This window comes from Bombina bombina, chromosome 2, assembly GCF_027579735.1.
Source record: "Bombina bombina isolate aBomBom1 chromosome 2, aBomBom1.pri, whole genome shotgun sequence".
Classification (NCBI taxonomy): domain Eukaryota; kingdom Metazoa; phylum Chordata; class Amphibia; order Anura; family Bombinatoridae; genus Bombina; species Bombina bombina.
Genome location: NC_069500.1, coordinates 496,557,022 through 496,574,816, shown reverse-complemented (window position 1 = coordinate 496,574,816; position 17,795 = coordinate 496,557,022). Strand labels below are relative to the sequence as shown.

Genomic DNA, 17,795 nt, shown 5'->3' with positions numbered 1-17,795 from the left:
TGTCCCCAAATCTACCCAAGCAACTGAGTCTCCTGAACACCTTTCTACCATTATTAGGTGTGCTTATTGTAAAAAAAAGCTAAAGTGCCCTCTTCAGTTAATTTATGTGGCTCATGTTTAGATTTGTTAATGCAAACAGACCAATCTAATGCTGTTTCTTTGGTTACTAATGCACCTACTCATTAATCATTACAGGTTAATGCTGAAGTAGATCCTCCTGCCATGAAAACTTTCATTAAGTCTGCAATCTCTGAGGCATTGGCTGCTCTACCGCCTTCAAATAAGTGTAAAACTTCAGTTCAGATTTTATCTTCTACAAGTGCTATGTGCCCTAAACCCAGGGTGGGATATATTGTTGTATCTTCAGATAGTGAAGTTTCCTCTGGGGATGAGGATTCCTCATCTGAAGTTGAGCCTGATTTTTCCTCTATTTTGTTTAAAATTGAACATATTCATTCTCTTTCAAAAGAGGTCTTAATTACTTTAGGGGTTAAAGATCCTAAAACGTCTGATGATAAACCTTGTAATAGTTTAAATTCAGTTTTTAGGACGGCTAATTTCACTGAGGTTTGCCCTGTACCTGATGCAGTCTCTGACACAATTGCTAGGGAATGGTCTAAGCCAGGTATGTCTTTTAATCATTCTGCAATGTTTAAAACGTTACATCCTTTACCTGCTGCTAATCTAAAGTTCCCAAGGTGGATGGGGCTATTTCCACTCTAGCTAAACATGCTATAATTTCTTTAGAAGACAGTACATCTTATAAAGATCCTTTAGACAGAAAGTTAGAATCCTTTCATAGAAGGGATTTTTAAATGCTGGTTATATTCTCAGTCCAGCTATTTCTGTTAATGATATGGCAGCTGCTTCTACTTACTCGTTGTCTAGTCTTTCAGAGCAGTTTTCTGATGACACTGTTAGTGCAAATCTACTGGGTTTGCTTCAGAGTGCCAATTCTTTTATTTGTGATGCTGTGTTTGATATTATGAAAATTAATGTCAAAAGCATGTCTTGCCAGGAGGGCCTTGTGCCTTAAAAAATCCTGGTCTGCTGATATGGTGTCTAAATCTATATTATTGTCTCTTTCCTTTCAGGGAAAGAAGTTATTTGGGTCTGATTTAGATTCTATTATTTCTACTATTACTGGAAGTAAATGAGCTAAATGAGTCTAAAAGAAAATCTAAAGCTTCTAATCATTCCTTTCATCAGACTAAGGAACAGAAAACTGACTCCTCTGTTCAGAACCCAGGTTCCTCTGGTTAAAGGGACACTGAACCCAAATTTCTTCATTCGTGATTCAGATAAAGCATGCAATTTTAAGCAACTTTCTAATTTACTCCTATTATCAAATTTTCTTCATTCTCTTGGTATCTTTATTTGAAATGCAAGAATGTAAGTTTAGATGCCGGCCCATTTTTGGTGAACAACCTGGGTTGTTCTTGCTGATTGGTGGATAAATTAATCCACCAATAAAAAAGTGCTGTCCAAAGAACTGAACCAAAAAAAAGCTTAGATGCCTTCTTTTTCGAATAAAGATAGCAAAAGAATGAAGAAAAATTGATAATAGGAGTAAATTAGAAAGTTGCTTAAAATTGCATGCTCTATCTGAATCATGGAAGAAAAAAATTGGGTTCAGTGTCCCTTTAAGTTTGGATACATAATGCTAACTGGAACAAGTCTAAGCAGGGTAAGAAATATGTCCCTTCTTCTAAAACCCCATTCACACCAAACTGCTATTGTTGTTTCTTCGAAAGCATGGTTGGAGGATCATTTTTCCAAAGAGTTCTTTGGTTTCTCAAATAAAGGTTACTTTCCTGGGTTTCCAAATAGACTCAGTGTCCATGAGTCGTTCTCTAACAGAGCAGAGACATTTAAGATTGGTGTCAGCTTGTCTAAACTTTCAGTCTCTCTTGTTTCCTTCAGTGACTCTGTGTATGGAAGTAATAGATCTCATGATTGCAGCTTCAGATGCAATTCCATTTGCTCGATTTCATAGGAAGCCTCTTCAGCTTTGTATGCTGCTTCAATGGTGCAGAGATTATACTCAGCTGTCTCAAAAGATATTTTTGGATCCCAGTACAAGTCAGTCTCTAACTTGGTGACTGGATCATCAGTTTATTATTCAGAGGGCTTCTTTTGCTCATCTTACCTGGACTGTGATCACTACAGATGCAAGTCTTTCAGGTTGGGGAGCTGTTTGGGGGTCTCTGACAGCACAGGGGGTTTGGGATCCTCAGAAGGGGAGTTTGTCAATCAATGTTCTGGAACTCAGTGCAATTTTCAGGGCTCATCAAGCTTGGCCTCTGTTGAAAAGGGAGTCTTATCTTCGTTTCCAGAAAGACAACGTCACACCAGTAGCTTATGTCAACCATCAAGGGGGAACTCACAGTTCCTTGGCTTTGATGAAGGAGTCTCGGATTCTCTCTTGGGCAGGAGTCAATTCTTGTCTGGTTTCTGCAATTCACAAGCCAGGAAAGAACGGGTGGGAGGCAGACTTTCTCAGTCTTCAGTCTCTACATCCAGGGGAGTGGTCTCTTCACCATGATGTTTTCAATCAGATTATGAATCTTTGGGGTCTCCCAGAAATAAATGTGATGGTCTCTTGTTTGAACAACAAACTTCCCAGGTACTTTGCAAGGTCCAGGGATCATCAGGCAGATGTAGTGGGTGCTCTAGTAGTTCCTTGGTCATTACAGCCTGCTTATCTGTTTCCTCTTCTTGTTCTTCTTCCCAGAGTGATTTCTAAGATAAGGCTAGAGAAGTAATTTTTTATCCTGATTGCCCCAGTGTGGCCTCGCAGGATTTGGTATGCGGATCTGGTTCAAATGTCCAGTTGCCCTCCTTGGCCTCTTCCTCTGTGATCAGACCTTGTGTCCCAAGGTCCTTTTTTCATCTGCATCTCAAGTCTCTAAACTTGATGGCATGAAAATTGAGCGCTTAGTTCTCAGACATACGGGAATCTCAGATTCTGTAATTGAAACTCTGATTCAGGCTTGTAAACCTGTTTCTAGAATGATTTATCACAAGGTTAAGTTTCTGGTATATATATCATGGTTTTTCCTCGCATTATTTCAGGATTTCTTTGATTCTTCAGTTTTTGCAGGATGGCCTAGATAAGGGTCTATCTGCCAGTTCGCTGAAAGGGCAGATTTCAGCTCTTTCAGTTTTGTTCCACAGAAAGATTGCCAATCTTCCTTATGTTCAATGTTTGGTCAGGCTTTGGTCCATATTAAACCTGTTATAAAGCCTATTTCTCCTCCAAGGAATCTTAATCTAGTGTTAAGGTTTTTGCAGGCTTCTCCTATTGAACATATGCAAAAATTGGACATTAAACTACTTTCTTGGAAAGTGTTATTTATTTTTGGTATATCCTCTGCTAGAAGAGTTTCTGGATTGTCTGTCTTTCTTGTGAGCCTCCTTTTTTGATTTTTCATCAAGATAAGGCTGTTTTTTGCATAAGGTTGTTTCTTCAGACAAAATTAGTAGAGAGATTATTGTTCCCTCTTTGTGTCCTAATGTTAGAATACTTCTGAAAGATCTTTGCATTCTCTGGATGTTGTTGGGGCATTGCAATATTATAGCGTAAGAGCAACCGCAGCTCTTGGTGTGTAGCCCGATGAACCGGTAGCAAATCCCAAACAAGGGTAATAGATTCCTTCGATACCCGGAGTGCTGTAGCCAAAGCGCTGGATTAATCCGCAAAAGGTTCACACAGCAAAGAAGTCAGCAGGCACTACACCAAACCCAGAGTAATAAAATCCAAAAAATACATTATTCGAACATGATTAAAACAGGCAGACAGACATGGCAGATATGGTGGACAGACAGGCTGATGCGTTTTGTGCCCTCTAGTGGCGCTTACTCATAGACTATATTAGTAGAATCAAAATTGCAATATCATGTTGATGCTACTAAGGATTTTAGACAAACTTCTAGTTTTTTTATTCTTTTTTCTGGGCCTAGGAAAGGTCAGAAGGCCTATTTATTTAGCCTCTTGGTTAAAACTTTTGATTCACAGTTCTTATTTGGAGGCCAGTCAGCCTCCACCGCAGTAGATTACTGCTCATTCTACTAGGTCAGTTGCCACTTCTTGGGTTTTTAAGAATGAGGCTTCAATTGATCATATTTGCAAGGCAGCTACTCGGTCTTCTTTGCATATTTTTACTAAATTCTACCATTATGTTGCTTTTGCTTCCTCTGAAGCAGCCTTTGTTAGAAAGGTTCTTCAGGCAGTAGTCTCAGGTTGATGGTTATGCCTGTTTTTAAGTGCATTATAAAAAATTAAAAAAAGAATTTGGGTTGTGGATTTATTTTCTCAGTGAAAAAGATATTTTTAAATCCCTCTCTTTATGTTATTACTTTTGGACTCCACAGCTTGGGTATTAGCTCCATGAGTAATGGATTGTGGACTCTAACCACCTGTATGAAAGAAAACATAATTTATGCTTATCTGATAAATTAATTTCTTTCATGGTGGCGATAGCCCACAATACACCACACTGTGTTTTTTGGGGGTTATTTTTTTCAGCACATCCTTTTTCCCTGCTCACTTGCTTGGCTATACGTTAAACTGAGGTATGTTTGAGGTGGGAGGGGTTTAATAGAACTCTTGGCGTTTGGAAATCTTTGCCTCTTCCTAGTGGTTGAGAAGAGTAATGGATCATGGACTCTCACCACCATGAAAGAAATTAATTTATCAGGTAAGCATGAATTACGTTTTTTAAACATTATAACAGTGTTTTCCAAACTGTGTGTTGTGACACATTAGTGTGTCGGCGGCAGTGTGTCCCTGCTTCAGCACACATTTTTTTTTAATTAAAATTTTTTTTTTTGGGGGGGGTTTCCGACTAGCTCAGTGGGAACAAACTATTCCCATTGGCGGCTTTGGTGGCACATTGGCTCCTGACTGCACGTGTAGTCTCTTCAGTCGGCTCGTGACTGCATGTGTAGTCAGTGAGTGGGTTTGCAGTATGTTTGCAGCGTGGGCAGTAGTCGGTCGGACTCACAGAGCTCTGAGGGCAGCAGCTTAAACGCTGAGCTGAAGTCAGAAGTCAAATTGTTGGGGGTTTTTTGCAGCTAGCTCCCAGTATTGCATTGCTGCTCCTGCTCTTGATATATGGATAGAAAGTGGAAGCTTAAAAATGCTTGATGATGAAATGCGAGTGTCTTTATCTAATATTCCACAAAATATTCAGAAACTGTGTTCATCCCATCAACCTCATACCTCCCATTAAAATAGTAAGTAGCTATTGGTGTTATTAAACTTTTTTTTATTCTTGCACATACTTACTGTTACTTATACATACATTTCGTTATTATATAATTTATGTATGTGTCCGTATCTCTTAAAACAAGTTCGTTTAACCTCCTGTTTGCTTGTGCAACTGAATTACTGTGTCGCGAAATGATGTAGGTCTAAAAAGTGTGTCACCAACATGAGAAGTTTGGAAAGCTCTGCATTATAATTTAAGAACATTTTCCTATCCTATCGTCTTCTGTTTCAGAGTGTAGAAGTCAACTCTTATTGTAGCCCATTTCACTGTGTTCCCTTGAATAACCCCCAAATCTATGCTAGATTGACTGGGGGTACACTTGCTTTTTGACAAACTACGCTACAAAGCTGACTTCACTACTTTGCAATAAGATCATTTTTAAGATATCTCTGCCTGCTTACAAAAATTCATGCTTTGAGGGGTTTTTTTTGTAAATTCTTTTTATCTCCCTCTAATATAGAAACTTGGATTTATTTTTGAACCATTCTTAATATTGTGTGTTTTTATTGATTTATTTCCTATTTACAACTTTTAATAGATTAGGCAAATGATCAGCAACACCATGTCACAAAAACAACTAAAAGCTTAAAGCAAGACTGACATACTGTGTAAGAAATATTTAGTAAAATGTTGATCTCTTTTCCAATAATTTATCTTTCAGGAAGAAGAGCCAAAGGGTGAGAATGAGATTAACAAAAATGAAGAAAAAGTAGTTACCGCTGCAGTTGTGGCCGGAGCACACAAATCTCTGGCTAACCAAAAAGACCGTGAGAAGGAACAGCAAAAACGAAGAGAGCACCAGCGAAGGAGAGATAATGATAAACAGCGTGAGAGGGAGAGAAACGCAGAAAGAGAGAAAGAAAGAAGGAGACAGAAAGAAAGGCAGAGACAGGCCAACAAACAGAGACAGCAGCAGGCAGACAGACAGAGAAAGGCAGATAAGCAGAGACAGAAAAAGAAAAAATAAGAAGATATAAGTAGTAGAAATGTGAAATGATGAATACACTCCAGGCTTTTAAATACATATGGACTTGGGCTGCTAGTTGTTCATTTCCAGCTCTTTGCTATTTTTAAACAGAAGTGATATAAACATGTTTATAGGAAAAGAAAGGTAATGGTATTAATACAGCTGTGATTCCCAAACCTTTTGTATTGTACCCCTACAAGCATGAATTGTTGCCCTAACTACCCCAAATGCAACACTAAAATATTAATAGGTTAAAAAATAAGAGGCAATCGTGCGTACCCCAGAATGCGATAAATTGGTTCAGTTTTTTAATAAATTTATTTCAAAATCTAGTTTTACTGGATGCGAATGCAGCAATTCTTTGGAAATATTAGAGCAACTTCTAGAAAAAAAAACACACAGAACACACATATTGTTCCTTAATATTATGCCACTAATATTACAAAAAACATATGATGGGGGAAGTAATATTTATGTTACCCCATTTCTGCATCTAACTTTATCGCATATGCAGCTTCTCAATCTCATTTCATTGTGGCATACCTGGGTATAGAGCACTTTACCTGGTGCATTTTATAATGGCATATTTCCCTTGTGATATTTCACTGTGACCCTATGACCCTATATCGGACATGTCTCTGTGGCATGTTTTCACAGTGCTATGTTACTTGACATAATATGTATCATCATTTCTAAACTCCAGTCCTCAAATATCACTCAGCAGCCAGATTCTCATGATTTCTCTACCTGAGTACAGGTGAGTCAGTCACAGTGAGTCAGCAGCTGACCAGCCCAGGCAGGGAAATACAATCTGGCCTGTTAGGGGTGCTTAAGGGACAAACTGAGAAACACTGATTTCTGTGATACATTAAATATTTACATTAGCTGGATCAGGGAAAAAAGATAATAAAAGGGCAAATGCTGGAGCATCCATTGCCTATGCTCTAGGTACCCCCAGGGGTTACACGTACAATAGGTTGAGAAACAAGGATATACACTACTCATACAAATTGTTAAAAAATCTTCGTCACATGAGCTCCTACAGTTTTATTTCCTTATTCGCTCCTTGTGATTGTGAGTTTATAGAAGGACAACATATTTGTTGTTTCTTGGACAAAACGTTCTAGGGCAAATGCAACAAGCAGTATAACTAAGTATTGTTTCCAAAGGGAGAAAACTGTCACATTTTATGAATTATGTGGAATGTTTTTGCTGTGAGTATGAGTCTGAAATATTCATTTAAATGCATTAAAGGAACATTGACATGTTTTTCATTTGTTTATTTTGTAAAGAGAACATTAAAAAAATATATATGTTAGAGGTGGGAGGGTTAGAGTGCTCTTTGGGATGGATCAGGGAGGTTGAAGGGTAAAGGGGGATCCAACACTGCAGAAAACAGAAAAAAGGTAATTATAATAAAAAAGTCTTACATTTTCATATTGGCAGACTGTCTCCCAGTACCTAGGATCGGGGTGACCACCGGGGGGTGGTGGTGGTGTGAGGGTGGAAAGAGAGCTTCTTGGGAGGGATCAGGTAGGGATCAGGGAGTGGGAAGTGTCAGGTGGGAGGGTAATCTCTACACTAAAGCTAAAATTAACCTTACAAGCAATCTAATTAACCCCTTCACTACCAGGAATAATAGAAGTGTGGTGCACAGCTGCAATTAGCGGCCTTCTAATTACCAAAGAACCGCAAAGCCATATATGTCTGCTAATTCTGAACAAAGGGGATCCCAGAGAAGCTTTTACAATTATTTGTGCCATGATTGCACAAGCGGTACAGAACTAATTTCAGTGAGAAACCCAACGTTTGTGAAAAAAGTGATTTTTTTTTATTTGATCACATTTGGCAGGTAAAAGGTGGAGTGAAATATACCAAAATGGGCCTAGATCAATACCTTGGTTGTCTATTTAAAGGGACAGTCTACACCAGTATTTTTATTGTTTAAAAGATAAATAATCCCTTTATTACCCATTCCCTAGTTTTGCATAACCAACACAGTTATATAAATACACTTTTCTTTCATGTAATTAACAAGAGTCCATGAGCTAGTGACGTATGGGATATACATTCCTACCAGGAGGGGCAAAGTTTCCCAAACCTCAAAATGCCTATAAATACACCCCTCACCACACCCACAAATCAGTTTTACAAACTTTGCCTCCGATGGAGGTGGTGAAGTAAGTTTGTGCTAGATTCTACGTTGATATGCGCTCCGCAGCAAGTTGGAGCCCGGTTTTCCTCTCAGCGTGCAGTGAATGTCAGAGGGATGTGAGGAGAGTATTGCCTATTTGAATGCAGTGATCTCCTTCTACGGGGTCTATTTCATAGGTTCTCTGTTATCGGTCGTAGAGATTCATCTCTTACCTCCCTTTTCAGATCGACGATATACTCTTATATTTACCATTTCCTCTACTGATTCTCGTTTCAGTACTGGTTTGGCTTTCTACAAACATGTAGATGAGTGTCCTGGGGTAAGTAAGTCTTATTTTCTGTGACACTCCAAGCTATGGTTGGGCACTTTATTTATAAAGTTCTAAATATATGTATTCAAACATTTATTTGCCTTGACTCAGAATGTTCAACTTTCCTTATTTTCCAGACAGTCAGTTTCATATTTGGGATAATGCATTTTAATTTAACATATTTTACCTTAAAATTTGACTTTTTCCCTGTGGGCTGTTAGGCTCGCGGGGGCTGAAAATGCTTCATTTTATTGCGTCATTTTTGGCGCTGACTTTTTTGGCGCAAAAATTCTATTTCCGTTTCCGGCGTCATACGTGTCGCCGGAAGTTGCGTCATTCTTTGACGTTATTTTGCGCCAAAAATGTCGGCGTTCCGGATGTGGCGTCATTTTTGGCGCCAAAAGCATTTAGGCGCCAAATAATGTGGGCGTCTTTTTTGGCGCTAAAAAATTTGGGCGTCATTTTTGTCTCCACATTATTTAAGTCTCATTATTTATTGCTTCTGGTTGCTAGAAGCTTGTTCACTGGCATTTTTTTCCCATTCCTGAAACTGTCATTTAAGGAATTTGATCAATTTTGCTTTATATGTTGTTTTTTTCTTTTACATATTGCAAGATGTTCCACGTTGCAACTGAGTCAGAAGTTACTACAGGAAAATCACTGCACAGTGCTGGAGCTACCAAGCTAAGTCTGTTATAAACTTTTGGTATCTGTTTCTCCAGCTGTTATTTGTATTGCATGTCATGTCAAACTTATTAATGCAGATAAAATTTCCTTTAGTACTGTTACATTACCTGTTGCTGTTCCGTCAACATCTAATTTTCAGAGTGTTCCTGATAACATAAGAGATTTTATTTATTTTAAATCCATTAAGAAGGCTATGTCTGTTATTTCTCCTTCTAGTATACATAAAAGTCTTTTAAAACTTCTCTTTTTTTCAGATGAATTTTTAAATGAACATCATCATTTTGATGCTGATAAATCTTTGTATTTGTCCAAGATGGAATTTATTCGTTCTTTACTTAAAGAAGTGTTATTTGCATTAGAAATAGAGGATTCTGGTCCTCTTGATACTAAATGTAAACGTTTAAATAAGGTAGTTATTCCAGAAGTGTTTTATCTCCCTGATGCTATTTCTGAAGTAATTTCCAGGGAATGGAATAATTTGGGTAATTTATTTACTCCTTCTAGACGTTTAAGCAATTTATATCCTGTGCCATCTGACAGATTAGAGTTTTTTGGGACAAAAATCCCTAAGGTTATGGGGCTGTCTCTACTCCTGCTAATGTACTACTATTCCTATGGCAGATAGTACTTCATTTAAGGATCCTTTAGATAGGAAAATTGAATCCTTTCTAAGAAAAGCTTACTTATGTTCAGGTAATCTTCTTAGACCTGCTATATTTTTAGCGGATGTTGCTGCAGCTTCAACTTTTTGGTTAGAAGCTTTAGCGCAACAAGTAACAGATCATAATTTTATAGCATTATTATTATTTTATAACATGCTAATAATTTTATTGGTGATACCATCTTTTGATATCATTAGAGTTGATGTCAGGTATATGTCTCTAGCTATTTTAGCTAGAAAAGCTTTATGGATTAAACTTGGAATACTGACATGTCTTCTAAGTCAACTTTGCTTTCCCTTTCTTTCCAGGGTAAATAATCATTTCGTTCCTTTCCTCACAACAAGGAACAAAAGCCTGATCCTTCATCCTCAGGAGCGGTATCAGTTTGGAAACTATTTCCAGTTTGGAATATATCCGAGCTTTATAGAAACCTATAGCCAGCTCCTAAGTACCTATGAAGGTGCGGCCCTTATTCCAGCTCAGCTGGTATGGGGCAGATTACGTTTTCTTCAAAGAAATTTGGATCAATTCCGTTCTTAATCTCTGGTTTCAGAAACATTGTTTCAGAAAGGTACAGAATTGGCTTCAAGTTAAGGCCTCCTGCTAAGAGATTCTTTTCTTCCCCGTGTCCCAGTTAACACAGCAAGGCTCAGCATTTCTGAAATGTGTTTCAGATCTAGAGTTGGCTGGAGTATTTATACCAGTTCCAGTTCTGGAACAGGGGCTGGGGTTTTATTTTATCTCTTCATTGTACCAAAGAAGGTCAATTCCTTCAGACCAGTTCTGGATCTATCATTATTGAATCGTTATGTTAGGATACCAACATTCAAGATGGTTACTGTAGGACTATCCTGCCTTTTGTTTAGCAAGGGCATTATATGTCTACAATAGATTTACAGGATGTGTATCTGCATATTCCGATTCATCCAGATTACTTTTAGTGTCTGAGATTCTCTTTTTAGACAAGCATTACCAGTTTTGTGGCTCTACCGTTTGGCCTAGCCTCAGTTCCAAGAATTTTTTTCAAAGGTTCTCGGTGCCCTTCTTTCTCTATTCAGAGAATAGAGTGTTGGTATTTCCTTATTTGGACGATATCTTGGTACTTGCTCAGTCTTCTCATTTTCGTAGAATCTCATACGAATCGACTTGTGTTGTTTCTTCAAGTTCATGGTTGGAGGATCAATTTACCAATCAGTTCATTGATTCCTCAGACAAGGGTAACCTTTTTAGGTTTCTAGATAAATTCAGTGTCTATGACTCTGTCCTTGTCAGTCAAGAGAAGTTTATCATTGATATCAGCTTGTCAAAACCTTCAGTCACAATCATTCCCTTTGGTAGCCTTATGCATGGAAATGTTGGGTCTTAGGACTGCCGCATCAGATGCGATCTCCTTTGCTCGTTTTTACATGCGTCCTCTTCAGCTCTGTATGCTGAACCAATGGTGCAGGGATTACTCAAAGATATCTCAATTAATATCTTTAAACCGATTTTATGACACTCTCTGACATGGTGGACAGATCACCATCGTTTAGTTCAGGGGGCTTCTTTGTTCTTCCGACCTGGACTATAATCTCAACAGATGCTAGTTTTACAGGTTGGGGAGCTGTATGGGGGTATCTGACGGCACAAGGGGTTTGGGAATCTCAGGAGGTGAGATTTCCGATCAATATTTTGGAACTCCGTGCAATTTTCAGAGCTCTTCAGTCTTGGCCTCTTCCGAAGAGAGAGTTGTTCATTTGTTTTCAGATAAGACAATGTCACATCTGTGGCATACATCAATCATCAAGGAGGGACTCACAGTCCTCTGGCTATGAAAGAAGTATCTCGAATTTTGGTTTGGGCGGAATCCAGCTCCTGTCTAATCTCTGCGGTTTATATCCCAGGTATGGACAATTGGAAAGCGGATTATCTCAGTCGCCAAACGTTGCATCCGGGCGAATGGTCTCTTCACCCAGAGGTATTTCTTCAGATTGTTCAAATGTGGGAACTTCCAGAAATAGATCTGATGGCTTCTCATCTAAACAAGAAACTTCCCAGGTATCTGTCCAGATCCCGGGATCCTCAGGCGGAGGCAGTGGATGCATTTTCACTTCCTTGGAAGTATCATCCTGCCTATATCTTTCCGCCTCTAGTTCTTCTTCCAAGAGTAATCTCCAAGATTCTGAAGGAATGCTCGTTTGTTCTGCTGGTAGCTCCGGCATGGCCTCACAGGTTTTGGTATGAGGATCTTGTCCGGATGGCCTTTTGCCAACCGTGTACTCTTCCGTTAAGACCAGACCTTTTGTCTCAAGGTCCTTTTTTCCATCAGGATCTGAAATCCTTAAATTTAAAGGTATGGAGATTGAACGCTTGATTCTTGGTCAAAGAGGTTTCTCTGACTCTGTGATTAATACTATGTTACAGGCTCGTAAATCTGTATCCAGAGAGATATATTATAGAGTCTGGAAGACTTATATTTCTTGGTGTCTTTCTCATCATTTTTCTTGGCATTTTTTTTAGAATACCGAGAATATTACAATTTCTTCAGGATGGTTTAGATAAGGGTTTGTCCGCAAGTTCCTTGAAAGGTCAAATCTCTGCTCTTTCTGTTCTTTTTCAACAGAAAGGTTGCTATTCTTCCTGATATTCATTGTTTTGTACAAGCTTTGGTTCGTATAAAGCCTGTCATTAAGTCAATTTCTCCTCCTTGGAGTTTGAATTTGGTTCTGGGAGCTCTTCAAGCTCCTCCGTTTGAACCTATGCATTCATTGGACATTAAATTACTTTCTTGGAAAGTTTTGTTCCTTTTGGCCATCTCTTCTGCTAGAAGAGTTTCTGAATTTTCTGCTCTTTCGTGTGAGTCTCCTTTTCTGATTTTTCATCAGGATAAGGCGGTGTTGCGAACTTCTTTTGAATTTTTACCTAAAGTTGTGAATTCCAACAACATTAGTAGAGAAATTGTGGTTCCTTCATTATGTCCTAATCCTAAGAATTCTAAGGAGAAATCATTGCATTCTTTGGATGTTGTTAGAGCTTTGAAATATTATGTTGAAGCTACGAAATCTTTCCGTAAGACTTCTAGTCTATTTGTTATCTTTTCCGGTTCTAGGAAAGGCCAGAAAGCTTCTGCCATTTCTTTGGCATCTTGGTTGAAATCTTTAATTCATCTTGCCTATGTTGAGTCGGGTAAAATTCCGCCTCAGAGAATTACAGCTCATTCTACTAGGTCAGTATCTACTTCCTGGGCGTTTAGGAATGAAGCTTCGGTTGACCAGATCTGCAAAGCAGCAACTTGGTCCTCTTTGCATACTTTTTCTAAATTCTACCATTTTGATGTCTTTTCTTCTTCTGAAGCAGTTTTTGGTAGAACAGTTCTTCAGGCAGCGATTTCAGTTTGAATCTTCTGCTTATGTTTTTTGTTAAACTTTATTTTGGGTGTGGATTATTTTCAGCAGGAATTGGCTGTCTTTATTTTATCCCTCCCTCTCTAGTGACTCTTGTGTGGAAAGATCCACATCTTGGGTAGTCATTATCCCATACGTCACTAGCTCATGGACTCTTGTTAATTACATGAAAGAAAACATAATTTATGTAAGAACTTACCTGATAAATTCATTTCTTTCATATTAACAAGAGTCCATGAGGCCCACCCTTTTTTGTGGTGGTTATGATTTTTTTGTATAAAGCACAATTATTCCAATTCCTTATTTTATATGCTTCGCACTTTTTTTCTTATCACCCCACTTCTTGGCTATTCGTTAAACTGATTTGTGGGTGTGGTGAGGGGTGTATTTATAGGCATTTTGAGGTTTGGGAAACTTTGCCCCTCCTGGTAGGAATGTATATCCCATACGTCACTAGCTCATGGACTCTTGTTAATATGAAAGAAATGAATTTATCAGGTAAGTTCTTACATAAATTATGTTTTTACCTCTGATTACCTTGTATCTAAGCCTCTGCAAACTGCCCCCTTATTTCAGTTCTTTCGACAGACATCGATTTTAGCCAATCAGAGCTGGCTCCCTGGAACTCCACATGCGTGAGCACAGTGTTATCTATATGACACATATGAACTAACACCCTCTAGTGGTGAAAAACTGTTAAAATGCCCTGAGAGAAGAGGTAGCCTTCAAGGGCTTAGAAATTAGCATATGAACCTCCTAGGTTTAGCTTTCAACTAAGAATACCAAGAGAACAAAGCAAAATTAATGATAAAAGTAAATTGGAAAATTGTTTAAAATTACATTCTCTATCGGAATCATGAAAGTTTATTTTGGACTAGACTGTCCCTATATATATAGTTTGACAGGTAAATAAAAAAAGGCTCTATTTTTGTTTAAATGGAGTGATAGCAAAAATGCAAAAAATTCTCCAGTATTTTTGGCAAGTTTTTCTCTAAAAGTCCCGGTAGTGAAAGGGTTAATGTCGTTAGTATGGCATGGAATGTCCTACCTTGAAATTTAATTTTTACTGCAAATGTTTACATCAAATACTATTTTGCTGGCACAATGGGGTTAATCGAATATTCCCCTTGACATTTGTTTCCATTGAAAATGTTTTTTTATTATTGAATGTCTCAGATGTTCTGTTTTCATATTTTGAATGTAACAATTGATTTAAAGGGGCAGTATACTGTAAAATAGTTCTTAACTTAAAGGGACAGTTTACTCAAAACATTTCTCCCCTTCAATTTTTTTTCCCAATGATCCTCTTTAAATGCTGGAAAGTATTTAATTGTTTACAAGTATTTCCATTAAAGGGACACTCAGGTTAAATTAAATTTTCATGATTCAGATACAGCATGTAATTTTAAACAACTTTCCAATTTACTTCCATTTAAAAAATGTGCGCAGTCTTTTATATTTACATTTTTTGAGTCACCAGATCCTACTGAGCATGTGCAAGAATTCACAGACTATACGTATATACATTTATGAATGGCTGATTGCTATCACATTGTACAGGGGGAGTGGAAACTACATAACTTTGAAATTTGTTATAAGTAAATCTACTACTCATTTGAAGTTCAGACTAAGTGCTATTACATTGTCTTGTTATCTTGCATTTGTTGATTATGCAAATCTAATGTGTTGACTGGTCCTTTAACCTTATATTGGCATTTGAAATAGTTTATTTAGCCTGTAGTATCCCTACACATCCGTTTTTAGCCTTAAGGCCAAGCTGTGTTACCACAGCCAGTAAAAGAAATTACACTCCCAGTGGGTTATAGAAGAGATAAGGTAATATAATGATAATTTTCCATTGTTCTCTCCAAGTATTGGTGATTGGTTTATGGAGAGATATAAGATAAAGAAGCAGGTATATGTACACAATGTGATAAAGTAATGAGATCTGATTATACCTACAAGCTCAACCCATTTTATTAGGTTGTGGCTTCGAAACACAAAATCAGCTAATTCATATACACAAGTAAGCCATAAAAAAGCCAATCTCATACATTTTATACTCTCAGCTGATAAATTGGACACATTACGGGAAAAACCATTTTATAGTATACTGTCCCTTTAATGTGTTTTATAGCAGCTGCAGGATATAAAACATATGATAAATTGCTTATAAATTTTAATTTTTTTGTATATGAAATAGCAGTTTTGTTCTTTGACACCACAATCCATCAAAATTGGTTGAGATTGCAGATCTCCTTATATTATCACTTTCTCTACACACAAATGTTATCTCTGTCTGTATACCAAATTCCAATACTTAGGAAAACAATTGGAAATTAGCATGTTATTACTTATCTCACCTACCTCCCAGTGGGAGCATCATTTCTTTTGCTGGCTTTTTTATGTATAGGTAGGGATACCACAGGCAAATTCAGTTATTTTAATCTACATATATAAAAAAAGAAGTCCTGACTGAATGACTGACTCATCAACCGCCAGCTCAAACCGATTAACCTAGGAACGTAAAATTTGGAAGGTATGTTGTTTTTATGACATAGGCACCAACTAAGGAAGGATTTTTGGAAATTACATCCCTAAGGGGGTGAAAAAGGGGGGTATATTTTTTTATGAGGATACATATATCTCAAAAAACAAAGATGTTACAGACGTGAAAATTGGTATTTAGATTCTCCTTTAAAAATAAAAAACACATGTGTGTTACCATTTCCCAAAAATCCACTTAAGGGGGGTGAAAAGGAGCAGGGTTATTTATGAGGATACCTATATCTCAAAAAGCAAAGCTGTTACAGACGTGAAAATTGGTATTAAGTTTCTCATTAAAAACAAAAAGAAACCGAAGAGGCACCTATTATCTACATATTAACGAATACCTTAACCAATTGTATTTTTTTTTTTTTGCAGAATAGGACTTTAATAATCACACCCCCCTTAAATTATCTTTAACAGCGCACCTCTGATGTCCTTTAAGAACAAGTCCAGCCCAACGTCCATTACGTGGACTCCATCAGGGCGAAATAGGTCCTTTTTGTCAGCTGTAATTGCCTCGTGTCTGATTACGAAGCCTCCCAGGCCCGTGACCGTCCTACCCATCTCCCTGTTGACTTTTTTCCTCACGTTGTATGCTGCTTTCTGGGTCACTATATGCCTCCACTGCAGCCGAGCAACTACATTGGACCATCCCAGCCTCACATCACTGAGCCAGGTGTGCACCCACTTCAAGTCAGCTGCCATCCTCCTATTGAGGTCCAAAGTGGGCACTGAACCTAAGTCATTCCCCCCAGGTGCAGCACAATGATGTTAGGCTGCCCCCATCTCCTGTGTGCCTCTTGCAAAAGAGCTGGCAAATCTGCCCATGTAAGGCACCTTCTCCCTAACCAGCGGAAGTTGGCCCTGGACGTTGAGAATCAAAGTTGCTGACCTTCCAGAGACCGCAGCGCCCTGATAGACGCCCAATGGATATAAGGTGTGGCTGCCGCTTCACACATGAAAATGTCCTGACACAGAACTTAAGGTATAAACCACCTTTTCCGTCCTACGTACTCTATTAAAAGATAAATAAGACCAGACAACTTTATGGGGAGAAAGACTGGTCATGGTCCCGTTTATTCAATAAACGATTAACTAGTGCCTAAATAAATATTCTTTATTATTATTATTATTATTAGGCACTCAAACATATGTTATTAACTTAAAACTTGAAAACAAGCTTGTCATAAATCAGGGGCAGCATCTAACCTTAACCTAACCCCTACCAGCAGACGGCCAAGGCCCGTTTCGATGTTTGCAGCATGACACTCGGCTGTTCACACCCAATGGCACAGAGAGAGAGCTGTGATGTTTAGAGATCTTTGGTCTGCATCCGCAAGGGATGAGGACCCCTAGGCCAGCACCTAGTGGGCGTATCCCCTCCCCTTTTTTGATCGTCACTCTTCTATCCCGTGCCCGCTCCCTAAGGCCTTGACCACCCGCCAGCTAGGGCATCTCCAACCAACCCTGTAATGCAACCCCTTACAGTCAAATCGTGCAACCCTCCTGATAGTGGTGGAAGGCTATATTAACAACACGGGCTTACTAAGGCTAGCTCAACTAAACCTACCCCAGTCGGGCTAAACTCACCCTCACTCTGCCGCATCACTGCCGCCAGCCTCTTCTTCTCCAAGGATGGGTGGGCGGGGAAACTTTCTGCTTGAAGTCTGGAACAGGAAGAGGCCGTTATCACTGTTGCAGGATCCTATAAAGGTAAGCACAAACACCCGCCACCACACCTGCAACATTGTAACAAACACATTCTAGCATCCTGCATACTTCAAGTTGGTAATCCCTCAATGTTGTTC

The 17,795-nt window shown here is 38.5% G+C and overlaps 1 protein-coding gene across 2 annotated transcripts in view; it reads left to right on the top strand.

The window, feature by feature from the left end:
* The window catches only part of LOC128647851 (putative uncharacterized protein DDB_G0271982), a 30,098-nt gene extending 22,589 nt beyond the window's left edge, over positions 1-7,509 (top strand). For both annotated transcript variants that reach the window (XM_053700562.1, XM_053700561.1), the window contains exon 4: positions 5,935-7,509. In XM_053700562.1, coding sequence (XP_053556537.1) covers positions 5,935-6,240 — 306 coding nt within the window. In that variant the 3' untranslated portion in view covers positions 6,241-7,509. The remainder of the gene's footprint in view (positions 1-5,934) is intronic.
* Positions 7,510-17,795: the final 10,286 nt, after the last annotated feature.